The 21,949-nt window shown below is 37.5% G+C and overlaps 1 protein-coding gene across 1 annotated transcript in view; it reads left to right on the top strand.

Annotated features, from left to right (window-relative positions):
• GCSAML (germinal center associated signaling and motility like) overlaps positions 1–21,949 on the top strand; it is a 60,130-nt gene that overhangs the window by 20,531 nt on the left and 17,650 nt on the right. The window contains exons 2-3 of the mRNA XM_019719201.2: positions 6,977–7,036; positions 13,239–13,288. Of these exons, the coding sequence (XP_019574760.1) occupies positions 6,977–7,036; positions 13,239–13,288 (110 nt within the window). The remainder of the gene's footprint in view (positions 1–6,976; positions 7,037–13,238; positions 13,289–21,949) is intronic.

The raw sequence follows: 21,949 nt of genomic DNA, 5'->3' as shown, positions 1-21,949 counted from the left end.
TCCTCTTTGGAGATGCAGGACAGATGACACAATTGTGCTCATAGAGTTGAATTCAAACATGTACTCTGATAAAAATGTGTCCCTCTCTTTAAGGTTAATCAGTATTTATGGGAAACCTACATGAAACAGCACTCTTGGCTTCAAGAAGAAAATAGTCATATAGGCATAGAGGATAGACTCCAGTGGATGCCAATTTAAAAAATTGATGAACACCTTCAAGAAACACTGTAATTATTAAACACTGTACTTTTTTTAAAAAAAATAGAGATTATATAGCTGAGAGGATAAAAACTTGTCAAGGTCACTTTTGCTAGTAAGCAATGAAACCACAGTATAACTTCTTTCTTTCTCCCTCCCTCCCTCCCTCCCTCCCTCCCTCCCTCCCTCCCTCTCTCTCCCTCCCTCCCTCTCTCTTTCTTCTTTCTTCTTTCTCTCTCTCTCTCTCTTTCTTTCTCTCTCTCTTGTACAATGTGATGATTTGTTATATGTATACATTGAAATGACCTCCAGGGTGTAATTTCTGATGTCAGGTCTCTGCCATTTCCATAGCACCACAACAGCCTCTTTTTCAGATAGGGCAGATGTTCGTGGGTTCTAGGTAGAAACACAGACAATGTGCTATAGAAACCAGAAGAAGAAATGAATGGCACCGGGTTTGGAGGTTTGGAATGGCGGAAGGAAGGACATGTTTGAGGAATTGCTGTCTGGATTGTGAAGCATGTTAGGCAGGCTTACCAGAGGAAGAAAAGACTTTCCAAACTGAAGGGACAACATATGCAAATGTAGAAGAGTGATTTAGGAAGGAAAAGTATTTTTCAATACCTGGAACATATTGTTTAAGGATAGAGCCAACACGAGGAGAAACTGAAAATGAGGTTCAGTGTTTGATGATGAAGAGTCTTCAAAGGCACACAGGAAGTAATGTGGTAGACATTTGTAAGTTAGAGAAATATGTAATGTGGCTTATATTTTAGGGAAAAATGTCTGTCCTCAGTGTGTAAGGTGCAATGATAGAGAAATAGTCACAATGTTAAGAAACATAAAATTTAACAAGCAAGAGATAGGGAAGAACTGAAATTTGCAGGAGCAACCACAATGAAGAAAGAGGTTCAGTGAAAGTAAATGCATTCCATTGATTCATCTTGTGCTTGTCAGTCATTTAGGTCACAGATGTGGTGTGAGAGAAGCCTGAAATTATTTTCCCAAATGAAGTTAAGTTCACTCCCGGTCTCTCCAGGGAACCCGTCCATCACTGGAGAGTCTTGGGATATGCTGTACATATCTGCAGATGGAAGAGACACAGAAGCAGGGAGAACAGTGATGGATCTGAGATGAGCTAGTACTGGGGAGTCCCAACTTCCTCCTGCAGCTGTCAAATAAATCCCCATCAAATCTACCAGATGGAGGAAACAAAAATGATAAGAAACAGAGACCCAACCCATGAGTCATTTTTCTTTGTGATAACGTGTTTCACTCTCTCTTGACTCAGTTGTTACTCTGCCTCTGTGGGGTCATTCATCCAATGAAAGAGGCATGAGACTTGTACCAAAGGCTTCCCAGAGATTTTGGGTTTTTTTTCTGTCACTAGTCCAATGGTGTTGATGGGAAAGGGAAATGACATTTATCAAGCAACTGAAGGATGCCGAGCATGTCGTGTAGTTGGATTTAACCTTCATTAGTAATACTTTGAAGAAGGCATTGCTTTCTCCATTTTTACAAGTTTTGAAATTTAGGGTACAAGGGTGTCAGTCTCACAGGTAGAAGAGGTAGTTTAGGTCACTAGACATAAATCGAGCAAGACTCCAAAGCCTGTGGACCTCGTCTGTTTACTTGAGAGAGGCCTTCTCCAGGACTCATTTCCACGGAGATGGCAAGTCCACACTGTGCCCAGGGCCCTCTGGAAATCGGGAGGGTTCAAAGCCGATGGGGTCCCTCAGAGGGCAAGGAGGGGTGCAATGCAGTCCTTTACCTGTTGTTCATCTATGGGTTTAACATTAAACGGATAATAATGAGTGCTTTTTTCTTCTGGAAAACCACAGCTAGCAAACACATTACAACTAGCACACATGAATTCTTCCCACTTATCTATCTGCCTGTCCGTGTGCAGTGTGTGTGTGTGTGTGTGTGTGTGTGTGTGTGTATGTGTATATACACACCACGCAAACAAGCCCTAATCACCTGTAAATAATGGGATGATTCCTTAATAATGGCACAAAAACTTCAAAATTGAAGTTTGTCAATACAATAGTATGTCTATTGTTCTTTTTTTTTATTTATTGGGGTGACAATTGTTAGTGAAATTACATAAATTTCAGGTGTACAATTCTGTATTACATCATCTATAAATCCCATTGTGTGTTCACCACCCAGAGTCAGTTCTCCTTCCATCATCATATATTTGATCCCCCTTACCCTCATCTCCTACCCCCCACTCCCTTACCCTCTGGTAACCACTAAACTATTGTCTGTGTCTGCGAGTTTTTGTTTCTCATTTGTTTGTCTTATTCTTTTGTTGTTTTTTATTTATATACCACATATCAGTGAAATCATATGGTTCTCTGCTTTTTCTGTCTGACTTATTTTGCTTAGCATCAGACTCTCAAGATCCATCCATGTTGTCACAAATGTTCCTATATCATCTTTTCTTACCGCTGAATAGTATTCCATTGTGTATATATACCACAACTTCTTTATCCATTCATCTATCCAAGGACATTTTGGTTGTTTCCATGTCTTGGCCACCGTAAACAAAACTGCAATGAACATTGGAGCACACGTGTCTTTATGTATAAATGTTTTCAGATTTTTTGGGTAGATATCCAGGAGAGGGATTGCTGGGTCATATGGTAATTCAATACATAATTTTTTGAGGAACCGCCACACTGCCTTCCATAACGGCTGCACCAGTCTGCATTCCCACCAACAGTGTATGAGGGTTCCTTTTTCTCCACAGCCTCTCCAACACTTGTTACTATTTGTCTTGTTGATGACAGACATTCTGACTGGGGTGAGGTGATATCTCATTGTGGTTTTGATTTGCATTTCTCTGATGATTAGTGATGTTGAGCATTTTTTCATATGTCTATTTGCCATTTGTATGTCCTCTTTGGAGAAATGTCTCTTCAGGTCCTCTGCCCATTTTTCAATTTGTTTGTTTGTTTTTTTGTTGTTGAGTTTCATGAGTTCCTTGTATATTTTGGGTATTAGCCCCTTATTGGAGGCACTGTTTGCAAAAACCTTCTCCCATTCAGTTGATTGCCTCTTTATTTTGTCGATGGTTTCTTTTGCTGTGCAGAAGCTTTTAAGTTTCATATAGTCCCATTTGTTTATTTTAGCTTTTACTTCCATTGCCTGTGGAGTCAAATTCATAAAATGCTCTTTGAACCCAAGGTCCATAAGTTTAGTACCTATGTTTTCTTCCATGCAGTTTATTGTGTCAGGTTTTATGCTTAAGTCTTTGATCCATTTTGAATTAATTTTGGTACATGGTGACAAATAGCAGTCCAGTTTCATTCTTTTGCACGTGGCTATTCAATTCTCCCAGCACCATTTATTGAAGAGGCCATCTTTCCTCCATTGTATGTTTTTAGCTTCTTTGTCAAAAATTATCTGTCCATATTTATGTGGTTTTATTTCTGGGTTCTCAGTTCTTTTCCATTGGTCTATGTGTCTGTTTTTCTGCCAATACCATGCTGTTTTGATTATTGTAGCCCTGTAGTACAAGCTAAAGTCAGGGAGTGTGATACCTCCAGTATTGTTCTTTTTTCTTAAGATTGCTTTGGGTATTCGGGGTCTTTAATGGTTCCAAACAAATCTGATGACTTTTTGTTCTATTTCTTTAAAAAATGCCATTGGGGTTTTGATGGGGATTGCATTAAATCTGTATATTGCTTTGGGTAATATGGCCATTTTAACTATGTTGATTCTTCCAATCCATGAGTACGGAATGTCTTTCCATTTCTTTGTGTCTTTTCTCTGAGGTCTCTGCCATGAGCGATGAGTTCAGCCGTGTTATATGCTGCCCCCTCAGCCCTGTGGGCCACAAGCGGAGCCCTAGCAGTCTGAGGTCTTCCCTCTCCCGCATCTGCGGTATTTCCGGGATGCAGCGAGCTCGGAGCACTGAGCTAGGTCTGCGTCCTGTGCCCGCTCAGCCCCGTCTCCGCACTTCTCCCTTCTCACCTCCCCTGCTCGTGCGATTTGCCCACCTTTAGGTGAATTCAGTAGTGGGCCTCTTTGTCTTGCCTGTCTGCTGTGCAGGGAGTCCTTTGTGGAGTTATTGTTGTTGGATTAGTTTTAAATTCTAGGGGAGCTTTACAGAGGTTCATCTCACGTTGTCATTTTGATGAGATCCACCCAATTTTTGCATTTTATTTCATTAAATTTATCCATTTTAAGTCATTATGTTTATTATATATATATAATTGTTCATAATATTTGTTTTATCCCTGTAGCACTTATTCTGAAATTCACTTTTGTATTATTTTTGATTCCTTATTTTTTTACTTAATTGATCTTGCCAGAGTTTTGCCTATCTTACTTGTATTATTTTTTAATAAATGAGTCTCTATCTTACTTTTACTTCTGTCCATAACTTTTCTTGTTTTCTCTTTTTTTTCTCTCTTTTTTCAACTTTTTGAGATGTGCTTACTTTGTGTTTTCTTATAAATGTATTTTAAAAACTCATTTTCTTTACATTTTCTTTATCTATATGCTTCAAATAGTCTTGTATAGCTTTTACTATTATTTTATTATAAGTGTTTTTAAAAAGTTCCTTTATAATTTATTCTTTAAAATAAGGATTACTTATTCTATTGCCTAATTTCTAGACATATGTACATTATTATTATTATTTCACCAGATTTTTTTTTTTTTTTAAGATTTTATTGGGGAAGGGGAACAGGACTTTTTCTCCAAGTCAAGTTGTTGTCCTTTCAATCTTAGTTGTGGAGGGTTCTGTTCAAATTCAAGTTGTTGTTCTGTCTTAGTTGTGGAGGGCGCAGCTCAGCTCCAGGTCCAGTTGCCATTGCTAGTTGCAGGGGGCACAGCCCACCATCCCTTGCGGGGGTCGAACCGGCAACCTTGTGGTTGAGAGGACATACTCCAACCAACTGAGCCATCTGGGAGCTCAGCGGCAGCTCAGCTCAAGGTGCCATGTTCAATTTTTAGTTGCAGGGGGCGCTGCCCGCCATCCCTTGTGGGAGTCAAGGAATTGAACTGGCAACCTTGTGGTTGGGAGCCCACTGGCCCATGTGGGAATCAAACCAGCAGCCTTCAGAGTTAGGAGCACGGAGCTCTAACTGCCTGAGCCACCGGGCCGGCCCCTTCACCAGATTTTTAACTTTATTGCTTGATGGAGAAATAGTGTGTATGTTGTGGATATTTTGAATATTTATTTAAGATTTTCTTTTTGGAGTTATGATGTCTCAAACTAATGTCAAATATTTGGAAAGTTAAAAACACCCAAAATGTATGGGAAAATGACCCATGATCTCAATATTTTGGCCAATACATTTTTATGCTTAATTTAATCTTTTTTAATGGCAGAGTATTAGACGATTTTTTAAATTCAGTCAACAAGTCTTTGTATATCACCTATTGCTTGATAGTATCTTGAATTCCCCCTGATTTAAAACAAAACAAACTTTTACTTCACATATAGCAGAATTTAGTATCCATTTATAATTAGTAATATTAATGATGTGGAATTCTAATCAGACTCCTACTAATGTTTTGGGTGTTATGCTCCTGATTTTAACTTTGAAATATGAATATTCTTTAGAAGGGTAAGTCAGTAACTCATTAATAATCTCAAAGATAATAATTTTAGCATTCTTTCTTTATTGACCAGTTTAGGAAGGTGAAATCACTAGGAAACTGAACTCTAGGGAACAGGAAAAGAAGAGAAGATAGGGGACAATGAAATTAAATTTTTCCAGGTGTACAGTCTATACTATTAAGTAATTATTACATTCAAATTTGAATACTTGTGACTATTGTCCAGAAATCTCTATATCATATCTCATCCTATAAAAGAAAAGGGTCTCTTAGTCTGCAAATTTGACTTACTTTGCTTTTAACATATGTCAATGTCTAACAATGTTTCTGTATTTTTTAACATCAACACTGAGGAAATGCCTACAATGAATATTGGCAGTAAGCAGGTGTGAGGCTCATAGTCTATCCTATGATATTTTATATGCAAACAGGAAGAGGTGTGATAATAGAGAGAAAAGAGCATTCAAAGAAATGCCATTATTGGACAACGGGTGTAGTAGAAAGCTGGGGTGTGTTGCTAACTGTTGTGTAAGCATGCAAGGCACTGATTTCTCTGGCCTTCACTTCATCATTTGCAAGTGCTTGCAGCTTGATTTTCCCAAGGATGGTGATAATTGATGGGAGAGCACAAGAGTAATATGCACAACAGAAACTTCCCTGAATGTAGCTGAAGATCACAGCACCCTATATTGTACATAGGTGGCCAATAGCAGGGCTGGGAGAAGCTTGCTCTGGCTCTGAGAGCCAAGGTTAACAGTCTTATACTCCATGGGATGGATGTTGGTGAGCTGCTGATCCCACCTAGGCTTGCTGGGGAAGCCCCACCTTCCTTCCTGTCCTGAGGTTGTTAGGCTCCTTCTACTCTCTTGGCCCCACCCACCTCTTCTGGAGATTCAGGAAATTTACATAGATCATGATAAATTTCAGCCCTGGAAAATTTTCTGATCATGAAATACAAACCTGAGAGAATCAAAGGCTAGGCTATAGGCGTTTCATCCCATTGTTAGCCTGCCCTCTGTGGTTAATTTCTGAATTGCATTTTATGTCTATGACTGCATGTCAATTCTGAGGGAAAGATTGTTAGGGAAAAAAATGGCAGGCTTTGTCTTAATGATAGAGAAAGCTAGAAAAGGTGGTGAAAACATTTGGAGGGAGGTAACAACCTCTTTTATTTATTTATTTTTAATGTGTTTTCATTTAGTTGCCTCAGAGACAATCAAAAGAAGTCCAGGAAGGTAAACCCAGATGTGGAACAGAAACGGTAAGAACATAGCATACGAAAGTGTTTTTCTCTGAAATTTATGCCCCAAATTTCTGTCCTGTGAGAGTGGACATCTTAGACCTCTTAGAGTCACAATGATAAAGTTCTTTGGTGACTTCCTGTAAGACTTGGCAGAAGGTGAGATGGTGACTCAATCGAAACGAGACATGAGGTATTAGTGCACATTCTTTGTTTCTTTTCTTTCTTCTTTTTTTGTTTTAGGTGTACAAAACAATGTAATAGTTAGACATTTACACCCCTCACAAACTGATAACCCAATCTACTACCCCTCTGACATCATACATAGCTGTTACAATTCCATCGACTCTGTTCCCTATGCTGTACTCCATATCCCATGACTATATATATATTAAATTATGGTTGACACTCAATTTTATTCAGCTTCTGCTTCAGGTGTACAGTGCAGTGGTCAGGCATCTACATCATCCTTGAAGTAGTCTCCCTAATAAGAGAAGTGCCCATTTGACACCCTACGAAATCTTTACAACATTATTGATTATATTTCTCAAAATGTCATTCATATCCCTGTGGCAATATTGTGAATACCAGTTTGTGCTTTCTAATCCCCTCACCTTCTCCCTCATCCCCAATTCCCCCCACAACCAGCAACCATCGATTTTTCCTCTGTATCTCTGAGACTATTTCTATTTAGTTTGCTTATTTATTCAGTTCTTTAGATTCCACATATAAGTGAGATCATATGGTATTTGTCTTTCTCTGTCTGACTTTTTTCACTTAGCATTATGTTCTCTAGGTCCATTCATATTGTTGCAAATGGTAAGATTTCCTTCTCTTTTATGGCTGAGTAATACTCCATTGTATAAATGTACCTGCTTTGTTTCTTAATGTTTATATAAAGCAAATGTATAAATGTGTAGCTGAAATAAAAGAAGTTTTTTTTTCCATTGGCTATTTGTAGTGGCCATATTTCCAACTTATTCTTTATGTTTAGCCAGAATAACATTTAGAAAATGTAAGTGTAATCATACCTTTCCCTAAGACCCTTCAATGGTTCTCTATTGCATCCAGAATAAAGTTCAAACTCTTTACCAGGGACTACAGTCCTCTAGGGATTGAGCCCTGTGTGCTCCCCAGCCTCATTCCCCACTCTTCTCACGCAGTGTCCCCAGGCATCCTGCTCTCATTTCCTATTCTTCAGGCCACTATACTTAGCCTCACTGCAGGGCCTTGGAACATGCTGCTGTGCCATGCACACAGTTTCTAGTTCCGGGACTTGTGCTCGCTGGCATCTCTCCCTGAAGATGCAGGCTCTCACTCTCCTCTGCAAGACCCCGGACTACAGTCTGTACGAATACGCCATGTGGATTTCCTGCACTGCTTGCTGCGTGTACTTGCCATGCTTTTCTCTCAACTTGTAACCTGATATTAGTTAGTTTACCATGTGCTTTCAAGGCACTAACCACTACCTGATTTACTAGTGCCTATCTGTGGACTAACCCCTACAAGACGCTCAATGGAAAAAATGAAAAAAGAACAGTGGAAAAACATCAGATAACTGGACACTGATAGCTTGCCCCAGCTTAGATGAACAGAAACACCATGCTTGTTTGTTAATCATGGGCGTTTCATATCTTGGCACTCAGCCTCCCTCTTTCCTAATCATTTAATCTCAAAGTCTGGGTTTCTATCTCAGAGATAGACCTTTTTCTTTTACACAGTGTGAAAGGGTGGGGGGCTGAGGGGAGGACCCAGGTATTTGTTGGTGATATGAAAAGATGTTTGCAGGAATCCGCCATTTCCTATGTTCCACCTACACTTTCTCTGCACCAAGAAAAAGGTAGAAACAGTGGAGTGGCTGTGCCTGGACTGTGTGACTCTTTGCAACTCCCCTTTAAATTATAGCAAACATCTGTTGATGTTACTGAACCAAGTTCCTCCTTCCAGGCTGCCATGAGTCAGCTCTGTATGGAGTCAAGCTTTATCGTGTCTAAAGCGAGATCTGCATCAGCTGATAATCTCTAATTTTTCCCGGTTACAGGAACTGAAGTGTCAACAGTTTCAAATACAAGCAAGTCTTTATTACAAACAGACAATAACTAAGTGAAGAATAATTACATGTCTAGGGTGTCCCCATGCAAGCAAATTCTATGAGTGAGACACAGAATTTTAACCAGCTTGGGGAGGAAAATCTCAACCATTTTGACCATCCCAATTAATTTCAGTGAAATACATATAAGATTTATATGGGCTAGAAATGATTCAATTTTGTTTTTGGCTAATTTGACAGGATGATACTCTTTGAATAAAGTTACGTTATCTACATCTTCTTGAGTCAATTTTGGTTATCTAATTTTACTAGACTACCATTCATTTAACTCATGACTTCAAATATATTCATCAAAATGATAATATAAGCTCTTTCAAGTCACTTAACTTTTTAACAATTTAGGTTTGTAGAGGGATAGTACAGTAAAATTCACTCTTTTTAGGTAAATAATTTGATAAGTTTAGGAAAACATATACAATCGTGTAACCATCACCTTCACTCAAGATATAAAATATTTCCATTCCCTCTCCCCTCACCTATAGCCCCGTGAACCACTGGCCGGATTTCTGTTTTGCTTTTTTCAGGATGGCACAGTGTTGTTACTTTTATCTTTATTGGATTCTTACTTCTGCTTACCTTAGTTTTTGAAATTGCTGCTATTCTAACTGTTTTGAATTAAAAACTTAACTTTTGTGTTTTTAATTTCTTTTTGTTTAGAAATGGGAGTATGTAAGAATATAACGTTTACTTTAAAAATATTTTATCTGTACCCCACATTTTGTTAAAGGAAATGTTATTATCCAATATTTTGTTACTTTGCTTTTTATTCCTTCTTGTATCTGAGTAGTTTTTAATTTCAAGCATTGTCTTACATTTTTTACATTAAGTTCTAATTTTATTGCCTTGTTATAAGTATCTGTGTTATTTCTGCTTTGTGGATTTCATCGAAGTCCTTTGTCATATATTATGTATCAACTTTGACAGGTTACTTATACCTTTTAATTTTAGTTTCTTCATATGATAATAGTCTTAGAATTTTTAAATACTACAACTTTAGATTGTGGTTGTGAAAATAACGTTAAAAAAAAACAATGTCTATTCATCACCACAGCTCCTGGCTGGAACTAGCATTCCATAAGTATGAGCTAGCATTATGTTCACTATGCCCCATAGGTTTTGAAAATTACTATATAAATTTTTGTTTAAGGATCACAATTTTGAAATTAATCTATTAAATAAAGAATTAATTATGTATTTCAATAGTCTACATCCTCATTTTTCTTACCTTTTGTTATTGGCTGTGAGAAATTAATTTACTGCTATTTTGTTTTCATTAATATTCACGTTTTCTTTTTCTTTGCTTCATATTGATTCTAAATATGTTAGTGGGTAACAATTTATGACAGTCATAGGTGTTTGGGGTTTTCATCTTTGTCATGCCATCTCCTATCTGGATGTAGTTCTGATATGAGAGAAGGGAGGTTTGCTAATGGCTTTATCTTCTGGGGTGTGAGAAGGTCCATGTGGTGGAAGGGAGAGCGAAAGTGAGGAAGTGGCAGGGCACTCCCTCGGCAAATAAGGAGGATGAGGGGGAGTATAGTGTTAATACTTAGTCTTGTCTGGTCCAAATTCCACTATCAGGTTGTATTACTTTGCTCAGGCTGCCACAACAAAGTATCACAAACGGGGCGACTTAAACAACAGAAATTTATTTTCTTACAGTCCTGGGGCCCTAAGTCCAAGATCAAGGTGTCAGCAGCGTGGGTTTCTCCTGAGTCCCCTCTCCTTGGCCTGTAGGTGCCTGTCTTCTCCCTGTGTCTACATACTGTCTTCCATCTGCACCTGTCTGTGTCCAAGTTTCCTGTTCTTGTAAGGACACCACTCAAACTGGATTAGGGCCCACTCCAATGACCTCATTTTAACTAAATTACCTCTGTAAAGACCCTGTCTCCAAATACAACAGTGTCATTTTGAGGTCCATGGTGGGGGTGGGAGGGTGGACTTCCCCATATCAATTTTCTTTGGAGGCATCATTTAGTCTATAACACAGGTCAATTAAAAGAAAAAAGCTTTAAAAAGAAAATAGAAAGAGATTTTCACTCTCGAAGTTACAGTGAGGCACAGGACCCAAAACTGTCCCACTGTATGTATAACAGAGAGTAGACAATTAGCAGTAGGTGGTGGTAATTCATAACCTGGACTTAGACAGGCTTGTATTCATGGCCAGACCCTTAGAACCACAGACAGCTGGCTGAGCTAGTTGGACTCATCATTCACCAACCCTTTTGCAATATGACTTTTCATTTTACAAAGTTCAAATATGGTTTTACATTCATCGTTTGTTTTCTTTTTCTTTTTTTTCCCCTAAAGAACTCATAGGTTTTATAGCCTCTGAGTACTAAGATATTTGACAATATGTTTTCTTTCCTTGGAGGGTCATGTAGTTCTGGGATCATCCTCTCTTCCTCACGACTTTGTGAGTGTGTCTCCAGGTATGGAGTCTGGCCCACCTTAAGCTCATCTTATTGATCGCTTGGTTTTACACATATGCTTTTGCAATGGGTGTTCTAGAATTCATTATTTATTCTTAAAGTTCAGAAGCTATTGCATATCTTGGTGTTCCGTGTGATTTGTGGGTTTTTGTTGTTGTTGTTATTTTGGTTTTTGGTAAAATCAATTTTGATATACAAGTCTTTATTTCAGGAGTTTTCTTTTATTATTATATCATTAGATACTTTTGTTTCATTTGTTTGGATCTCATCTCCAGGAATAACAATTATGTGTATATTAGGTCTTGTTTTTTTTCCATAATTATCATCCTTTCTCTAACCACTCTACTTCCTTGTTTTCTACCATTTAATTGTTATTTCAAGCATGCTTCACATGCTACCAATTTATTTTAGAAGAATTTCTATTAGCTTTTGATGCTTTTAATTCTGTTTTAATTTCTCTAAAGAGTTTGTAATTTCTATCTGTTATTTTCCTGATTTATGCTAGCCCACTTTCCCTCTCCATGTATTATTATTATTAACAATAATTAAAAATATAGTTATTGCCTTATCTGCCTTTAATATGTTGTTTCTACTTTCTTGTACATTATTTTTGATATCCAGTTCATGTTTGCAACTTTGTGCTTACTACTTTAAGTGGAAGCAGGTCATTTGTGAGATAAAATGGTGTGTGTGAATCTTTGTGCATTTGTTTGGGGAGAGTGCAGAAAAGAAAAAAGCTGAGATTCAGGATTGATTTTGATGTTGTCTCAGACTGCTTCCTCACCAAATGTTCTCTTCCCTGTGCCCTGGGAACATTCCTGTTCTGTGTGTATTACCGACCTTGAGGTGGGCAGGTCATTACAGGTGGTATCCTTGGTCACTTCTGTATTCCCCTCTAGTTTAGTAGTTTGGGAGACTGAGGAACAAACTGTGATGTGCTGGCAACTCCATCCCTTCTTAGCCCCCTCTGTTGCGTGTGGAATCGTGTCCCTATAGAAATCATCTCTATTTCTCTCATCACCAGCTCACACTTATTAATATCTGTCATTGTAAATTTGTATTTAGAATTCCTAAGGCCTTCTCATTTACCTTTAAGATATATACTCCCTCACCAAGAACAGCAGAGAAATAAAGTCACTTTCAATCTTCTCACTTGAATATTTCCAAATTTCACTATATTGAACATATATAGTTCGCACATGTAATAAATATGGTCTGATAATCTAGTAATTCCTTAAATTTCATACAATAAGAGGTTTTATTTTCCATTTGTTAAATTATTTCCCTTGATTTAGTGGTTTTTTCCAGCTTTATTAAAATATAATTCAAAATAAAATTGTAAGACATTTTAAGTATACGTCATAATTTGATATATATATAAATTGTGAAAGATTCCCAACCCATTGAGTTAATTAACACACCTATCACCTCACATATTTATCTTTTTTGCTTGTTTGGTTTGGTAAGAGCATTTAAATTCTATTCTCTTAGCCAATTTCAATTATATAATACAGTGTTATCAGCTATATTTCATGGTTTTACAGAAAAAAAACTAGGGTAAGAAAGCTTTTATTTATCTCTTGCATTGTTAATCTAGGTTAAGAGCAATGAAGCATTTATTTCAAGTGCAATTTCAGCTTCAGATAACTGGAGTTTCTCATGTAATCTCTTTTCTTTGTAGGCAGGAAATGACTACAGTTGAGAGACAAAATCAACGTCAAGATAAGAAAAGTAAGTCATTGCTTGATAATATTTTTTATACTAGGGAAGTTGTAAATTTAAACATCCAAATTAGCTGAGATTCTGATACTCTGTTAGGATGGGAGGAAATTTTGTTTGGAGTCCTTATAGAGATGTCTTAGCCTTCATTTTTTTTGTCTCACAAAAAGGATATTATTCTTTGTATTACAGCAGTATCTATATACAATTTATTTCAAGCAACACGTCACAAACTTCTATTGAAGCAATTAATCAAAATCCTACTGATTTTAATTTCTATATTGTTATTTTAAATAGGGTCATTTTGTATATGCACCCTATGTTTATTGCAGCACTATTTACAATAGCCAAGACTTGGAAACAACTGAAATGCCTGTTGGTAGACAACTGGATTGAGAAACTGTGGTACACTTAAACAATGGAATACTGGCTCGGCTATAAAAGAGACTGAAATCTTACCATTTGCAACGATATGGATGGACCTAGAGAACATTATGCTAAGTGAAATAAGTCAGTCAGAGAAAGACAAATGCCATATGATCTCACTTATATGTGGACTCTAAAGAACTGAATAAATGAGCAAAGTAAATAGAAATAGTCTCAGAGATATAGAGGAAAAGCTGATGGTTGCTAGATGGGAGGGGGTGGGATGAGGGAAAAGATTAGAAAGCATAAATTGGTAACTACAATATTGCCACGGGATATGAAAGACAGTTTGGGGAATATAATCAATAATGTTATAAAGATTTTGTAGGGTGTCAGATGAGCACATGTCTTATTAGGGATACCACTTCATGGACAGTGTAGATGCTTGACCACTGCACTGTACACCTGAAGCTGAAGCTGAAAAATATCGTATGTCAACTATAATTTAACATATATATAGTCATGGGATATGGAGTGCAGCATAGGGAATAGAGTCAGTGGAATTGTAATAGATGTATACGATGTCAGAGGGGCAATAGATTGGGGGAGGGGAGTTATCACTTTGTAAGGGTTGAAATGTCTAACTATTACATTGTTTTGTACACCTGAAACTAATAATAAAAAATAACTAAATAAAATAAAATAGTTCTGTAGGTGACTGATGCACAGCCAGAAAAGAAAAAAAAAAGGGCCATTTTGAATGTTAGCTGGTGTTAAGTGTATTTTTTTTTCTCATGCATTTGCTCTGTTTGACATAGTGTCTATGTGTAGTAATGATGTAATTACTTAAAATGGACAATTATGAATAACAATGTTCAGTCGCTAGGGACAGGCCTATCTGAAGGAAACTCACTTTTTTTCATTGCTGTTACTTCAACTGTCTTCTCACCTTACAGTCAAGCTTCTTCGAGGCATTGTATAGCCACATTATTCGGAACTTTGCATTTCCCAATCATCTCTCAGCTCCACTGAGTGTATTTGATGGGCTATGAAATAAATGTATTTCACCAACATCATAATGACCATAAACAGCATAACATACTTAAAAAGCATCAAAATGTACCGTACATAAAATTGTCATATGAGACAATTATTTTAAATTAAATTTATTGAGGTAACACTGGTTGATAACATGTAAGTTTCAAGTATGCAATTCTATAATACATCACCTGTATATTGCATTGTGTGTTCATTACTCAAAGTCCCACATATTTGACACCCAAACACCCACATATTTGACACCCTTTACCCTCTTCATCCACCCTCTATCCCCCATGTCCTCTGGTAACCACTTTTCTGTTGTCTGTGTCTATGAGCTTTTTGTTTGTTTGTTCACTTGTTGCTTTTTGTTTTATATATCGCATATGAGTGAAATAATATAGTTCTTGTCCTTTTCTAATGACAAAGTTCTTTTGATTGTATTTAATGTATATGGTTGTACTGAACCACGGCATAAAATATATTTCTAACTATGGGTCATGTTGAAACAAAAAGTTGAATGCCTCTACCCAAATGTAATTACTACAGACTTACAAATGCAATGTTCAATCTTAATCTCAATCTCTTCATTTCTAGCACTTACAAATGTTGCTCCATATCTCCCTCCTGACATCGTTCCTTCCTCCACTTGACACCACACTCCATTGTTTGCATCCTGGGTTACAGCTCCCTTTCTGCCATCTAACACTACCCTTTCCTGAGTACACAGAAAATACCAGTGCTCCACAGTGATCCAACCTGGGAATTTTTTACTCCCTTAAAGAATTTGTGTATGATTGATCTTATTTCCTCTTCTAATATTTGGTAGAATTTTCTCGTGAAGCTATGGGGGTCCAGGGTGATATTTATTGTGAGGAATTTTTTACATGCAGATGCAAATGCTTTTGTTGTTGTAAAGTATTCACATTTTCTGTTTAATTTTGTCAGCATTGTAACGTATATTTTTCTCATCAAATCTGTCTTTTTATTAAAATTTCAAGGTCTTAAGTTTAAAATTAATTCATATTCTTACATGTATTTATATGTGTCAAAATTTTCAGTTACAGTTGACATACAATATTATATTGGTCTCAACATAGTGACTAAACATTTATATAACTTATGAAGTGATCTCCCCTATATGACTTGTACCCATCTGACACCACACAAATGAGGTCGGACAATTAAGTTCGTGAACTAGAAAAAGTGTTACATACCTGATTGCTGAATATCACTATGGTCACCTTCGAAGTACTCCCCTTGGGAAGCTATGAACTGACGCCAGCGCCTAGTCCATCCATCAAAGCAATTTTGGAACTCTTTTGCTGGAGTGGCCATCAGAGCTGTCATCGTATTACCCTTGATGTCCTGAATGTCATCAAAATGTCTTACTTTCAATATTTCTTTTGTCTTCAGATAAAGGAAGAAGTCATTGGAGGCCAGATCAGGTGAATAGGGAGGGTGTTCCAATACAGTTATTTGTTTACTGGCTAAAACCTCCCTCACAGACAGTGCCGTGTGAGCTGGTGCATTGTTGTGATGCAAGAGCCATGAGTTGTTGGCAAAAAGTTCAGATTGTCTAACTTTTTCACACAGCCTTTTCAGCACTTCCAAATAGTAAACTTTGTTAACTGTTTGTCCAGTTGGTACAAATTCATAATGAATATACCCTCTGATAGCAAAAAACATCCAGCCTAAGAGAAAACTTGTTAAGAGTTTATTTGAGCCAAACTGACGACAATTGCCAGGAGGCAAAATCTCAACAGGTTGAAAAAATGCTCCGGAAAATGGCCTTTTGCAGCTTATTTTATACACAGACCCAAAGGAGGAGGGTTACATGAAATCCACTGGTGATAGATTAAGGAGATGGGAGAAAGCAAAGTAGGGAAATTTCTGGGATTGGATAAACGTAAATTGGAGAGACAGATACTTCTTTCACATAGGTGGTACAGGACAGTTAATAGTTCACATAGAGATGTTGATCAAGGGACAAGAATAATAATGAGGGATTCTGTACTTTCCTGCTCTGGTCCAGAAAAAGCGATTACTGACATTCCAATAATGTCATCTTAGGTGCAAAAAGACAAAAGACAGGCCCACTCAAAGGCACAGATTAACTTTATGCAGGATGCTTTTGGCTAAAAATGTGACTTCCCGCCATGGCCCACTTAGTTATGAAATTTTTTATGCTCACGCCATCTTATGTGGTTATTTTCAGCCTCTTGACCTTGTTAGGTTTAATAGGTGGCCCCTTTTCCGTCCACACCTCTGATATAAAAAAAGGTTAGCAACATTGTTGCAACAAGTTTGCAAACTTAATTATCAGACCTTCGTATTATTACAATATTACTGACTATATTCCCCATGCTGTACTTTACATTCCCATGACTGTTTTTATAACTGACCATTTGTACTTTGTAATTTCTTTACCTTTTGCACCCATCTCTCCACTCCCTCCCATCTTGCAATCATCAGTTTGTTCTCTGTATCTATGAGATGTTTCTGTTTTGTTTGTTTATTAATTTTGCTATATAGATTCCACATATAAGTAAAATCATATGGTATTTGCCTTTCTCTGACTGACTGACTTCACTCAGCATAATACCATCTAGCTCCATTCATGTTGTCAAAAATGGTAAGATTTCATTCTTTTCTATGGCTGAGTAATATTCCATTGTATATGTACTACACCTTCTTTATCTAATCATCTGTTGATGAACACTTAGGTTGCTTCCGTATCTTGGCTATTGTAAATAATGCTTCAGTGAACATAGGGATGCATATGTCATTTCAATTTAGTGTTTTGGATTTTTTGTATGAATTCTGAGAGGTGCTGGGTCATGTGTTAGTTCTATTTTTAATTTTTTGAGGACCCTCACATTGCTTTCCATAGTGGCCACACCAATCTGCAATCCCAGCAACAGTGTATGAGGGATCCCTTTTCTCCACATCCTCACTAACACTTATTGTTTGTTGATTTATTGATGATAGCCATTCTGACCAGAGTGAGTGGTATCTCATTGTGGTTTAAATTTGCATTTCCCTGATGATTAGTGATGTTGGGCATCTTTTTACGTGTCTATTGGCCATGTGTATGTCCTCTTTGGAGAAATGTCTGTTCAGTATGTTTTTAATTGGATTTTTGGTGTTAAGTTGAATGAGTTCCTTATATGTTTTAGATATTAACACCTTATTGTATGTCCCATTGGAGAATATCTTCTTCAATTCAATAGGTTGTCTTTTGGTTTTATTGGTAGTTTCCTTTGCCGCACAAAATTTTTTTAGTTTGTTGTAGTGACATTTGCTTATTTTTTCTTTTGTTTCCCTTAAGTGAAGAAATATATCCAAAAAATATATTACTAAGAGTGATGTTACTGCCTATGTTTCCTTCTAGGAGTTTTATGGTTTCACATCTTACATTTAAGTCTTTAATCCATTTTGAATTTATTCTTGTAGATGGTTTAAGAAAGTGGCCTACATTTATTATTTATTTATTTATTTATTTATTTATTTATTTATTTATTTAGCAATGTCTGTCATTTTCCCAACACCACTTATTGAACAGACTGTCTTTACCCCAAAGGAGGTATATTCTTGCCTCCTTTGTTATAGATTAATTGACCATATAGGTGTGGGTTTGTTTCTGGGCTCTCTATGGTCTTCCATTGATCTATGTATCTGGTTTTATGCCAGTACCACACTGTTTTGATTCCTATAGCTTTGTAGTATAGTTTGATATCAGGTAGCATGATACCTCCAACTTTATTCTTCTTTCTTAAGATTGCTTTGGTTATTTGGGGGTCTTATGTAATTCCATAGAAATTTTAGGATTATTTATTCTAGTTAAAAATGCCATTGATAGACGTCATCAAAATGGTGGCGTGAGGTGAGCCGCTGTAAAGCACCCCTGAATTTACAACTAATCGAGCAACAATAACTCCACAAAGGACTTGCCTATCTGGACAGCAGACAGGCAAGACGAAGAGGCCCACTACTGAATTCACCTAAAGGTGGGTGAATTGAGTGAGCGGGAAAGGTGGGAAGGGAGAAGTACAGAGACGGAGCAACAATGGCGCAAGAAGCAGACCTAGCTCAGTGCTCCGAGCTCGCTGCTTCCCGGAACTACCGCAGCTGTGGGAGAGGGAAGAACTCGGACTGCTAGGGCTCCGCTTACGGCCCACAGGGCTGAGGGGGCAGCATATAGCACGGCTGAACCCAACGCTCATGGCAGAGACCTCGGAGAAAAGACTGAGGGAAGAAGGTTGAAAACGGTGGTTTAAGCCCTCACTGCCAAGCAGAGAACGGAAGCCTTAGGCACTGAGAATAGCCACCCCCTCCTTACCCTCCCAGAGCTCGCCCTGCCCTCACCTGCCTGGTGCTAGAAGCGGAACAGTAGCAGTGTCAGATCAAAAGAACAGAATATTCGCTGTTCTGAGAACTGTGGACCGCAGACACAAGTTCGCAGCACAACTAATTCCGGCAAAGGGGAGGGAGCTGTGGAAACAGGACCGGCTGTGGTGGTGTTCACCGCCCTTGCTCTCGGCCACCTCTCACAACTTACCCCGCCCCTGGCCCCACCTATCTGGGCAGATCACTGCAGGAGTAAAGAGAACTGCTGAAACACACGGGCTCTGAATCTGGTGCAGGAAGAGCTTTGGAACTTCAAAAGCTCTCCGCAAACACACACGGACACTGCGCCCTATGAACCAGGCGAACTACTAACAGAGGAGAAGCCCATCTCCCAGGGAATCCCCCCATTGTGTGAGAAGCTGGAATAGTGCAGAGAAAACATAGCACTACCGTGTGAGAGAGGAAAAAAAGGCTGCAGTCAGAGAAAATAAAACATTTTACGAACAAATACTGGAAAACAAAAGAAAGACCTCTTCCTATCAACCTGTTGCAGAAGCCACTCCTGTAGATGTCTAGGAAGAGAAATAATAAATCAGTAATTGCCATGAATAACCAGGGTGACAAGACAGCTCAGAAAGAAAGTGAAAAGTCTCCAAAAAAGAAACATAAAGATATGGAAATATGTGACTTAAATGACAGAGAATTCAAGATTGCAGTTCTGGAAAAACTCAACGAGATGCAAGAAAACACAGAAAGGCAGTTTAATGAACTCAGAAACACAATCAAAGAACAACATGAGCATTTTACGAAAGAGATTGAAATTTTAAAAAGAACCAAATAGAATTTCTGGAGATTAAGAACTCAATAGAAGAAATTAAGAATGAAATAACCAGCTTAGGTAGTAGAGTTGACCAGATGGAGGAAAGAATCAGTGACATCGAAGATAGAAACCTGGAAATTACACAGATGGAAGAAGAAAGAGACTTGAGACTTAAAAGAAATGAAAGAACTCTACAAGAACTTTCTGACTCCATCAGAAAGAGCAATATAAGAATAATGGGCATACCAGAAGGAGAAGAAAGAGAAGGGAACAGAGAATATATTCAAACAAATTGTTGATGAGAACTTCCCAAACTTGTGGACAGAACTGGATCCTCGAATCCAAGAAGCAAATAGAACACCTAATTACCTCAATCCCAACAGGCCTTCTCCAAGGCACATTGTATTGACTCTGTCTAAAATCAACGACAAAGAAAGAATCCTCAAGGCAACCAGGGAAAACAAGACGGTAACCTACAAAGGAAAGCCCATTAGATTATCATCAGATTTTTCAGGAGAAACTCTACAAGCCAGCAGGGAGTTGAACCAAATATTCAAACCATTGAAAGAGAGAAATTATGAGCCAAGAATAATATGTCCAGCTAAGATATCCTTTAGATATGAAGGAGGAATAAAGACCTTTCCAGACATACAGAAGCCGAAGGAATTTTCTAATACACAACCTGCACTACAAGAAATAATAAGGGAGGCTATTCGACCACCATCAACAGGGAAATTTGTGGCAACCGAAACATAAAAAGGGGGAGAGTAAAGGCCTGAACTGGAATATGGGAATGGAGAAAATAAGCGTGCTGAAGAAAATGGAATACTCTAAATATCAAACTTTCTTCTACATATACTTAAGGGTAACCACTCAAAAAAAAAAAAATACAGAACTGAAATATATACTGTAATAAAATAAGAAACAGAGGGAAACATTATAGAATAGCACCACACAGAAATAATAGACAACATCAAAAAGGCAAAGAAACAATGGAGACACAATCTTACCAGAAAACTAAAGATAGAATGACAGGAAATCCTCACATATCAATAATCACCCTAAATGTAAATGGACTGAACTCACCAATAAAAAGGCAAAGAGTAGCAGATGGATAAAAAAACTAAACCCAACCGTATGTTGTCTCCAAGAGACACATCTCAGTTACAAGGACAAGCATTAGCTCAAAGTGAAAGGGTGGAAATTGACACTCCAAGCAAATGGTACCCAGAGAAAATCAGGTGTAGCCATAATGATATCAGATGAAAAAGACTTCAGGGTGAAAAAGATAACAAGAGACAAAGATGGACATTCCATAATGGTAAAGGGGACTATACAACAAGAAGACAAAACAGTCATCAATATTTATGTCCCCATTCAGGGAGCAATGAAATATACGAAGCAACGACTAACAGAACTAAAGGGAGAAATTGACCAAAACACAATTATACTAGGGGACTTAAATACCTCATTGACAGCTATGGATAGATCATCCAAAGAGAAAATAAATAATGAAATAGCAGCCCTAAATGACACATTAGATGAAATGAACATAATTGACATTTATAGAGCACTTTATATAAAACATCAGACTATACATTCTTTCTAGTGTACATGGAACATTCTCAAGGATAGACCATATATTGGGACATAGAATAAGCCTCAGCAAATTTAAGAAGATTGAAATCATACCAAGCATATTCTCTGATCACAAGGCTTTGAAATTGGATATTAACTGCAAAAAGAAAGAGGGAAAAAACACAAATACATGGAGATTAAACAACATACAAAGAAGAAATTAGAGGAGAGATCAAAAGCTACATAGAAACAAATGACAATGAAAATACATTCTACCAAAATTTTTTGGAGGCAGCGAAAGCAGTTTTAAGAGGGAAATTTATCTCATTACAGGCCTAGCTCAAGAAACAAGAAAAATCCCAAATAAATAACCCCATGTTACACCTTAACGAACTAGAAAAAGAAGAACAAGTGAAACCCAAGATCAGCAGAAGAAAGGAAATAACAAAAATCAGAGCAGAACTAAATGAAATAGAGAACAAAAAGACAATAGAAAAAATTAATGTGACAAAGAGCTGGTT

This window comes from Rhinolophus sinicus, linkage group LG10 (assembly GCF_036562045.2).
Source record: "Rhinolophus sinicus isolate RSC01 linkage group LG10, ASM3656204v1, whole genome shotgun sequence".
Taxonomy (NCBI): domain Eukaryota; kingdom Metazoa; phylum Chordata; class Mammalia; order Chiroptera; family Rhinolophidae; genus Rhinolophus; species Rhinolophus sinicus.
The sequence above is the reverse complement of the archived record's forward strand: the minus strand, read 5'-3'. Positions and strand labels throughout refer to the sequence as shown.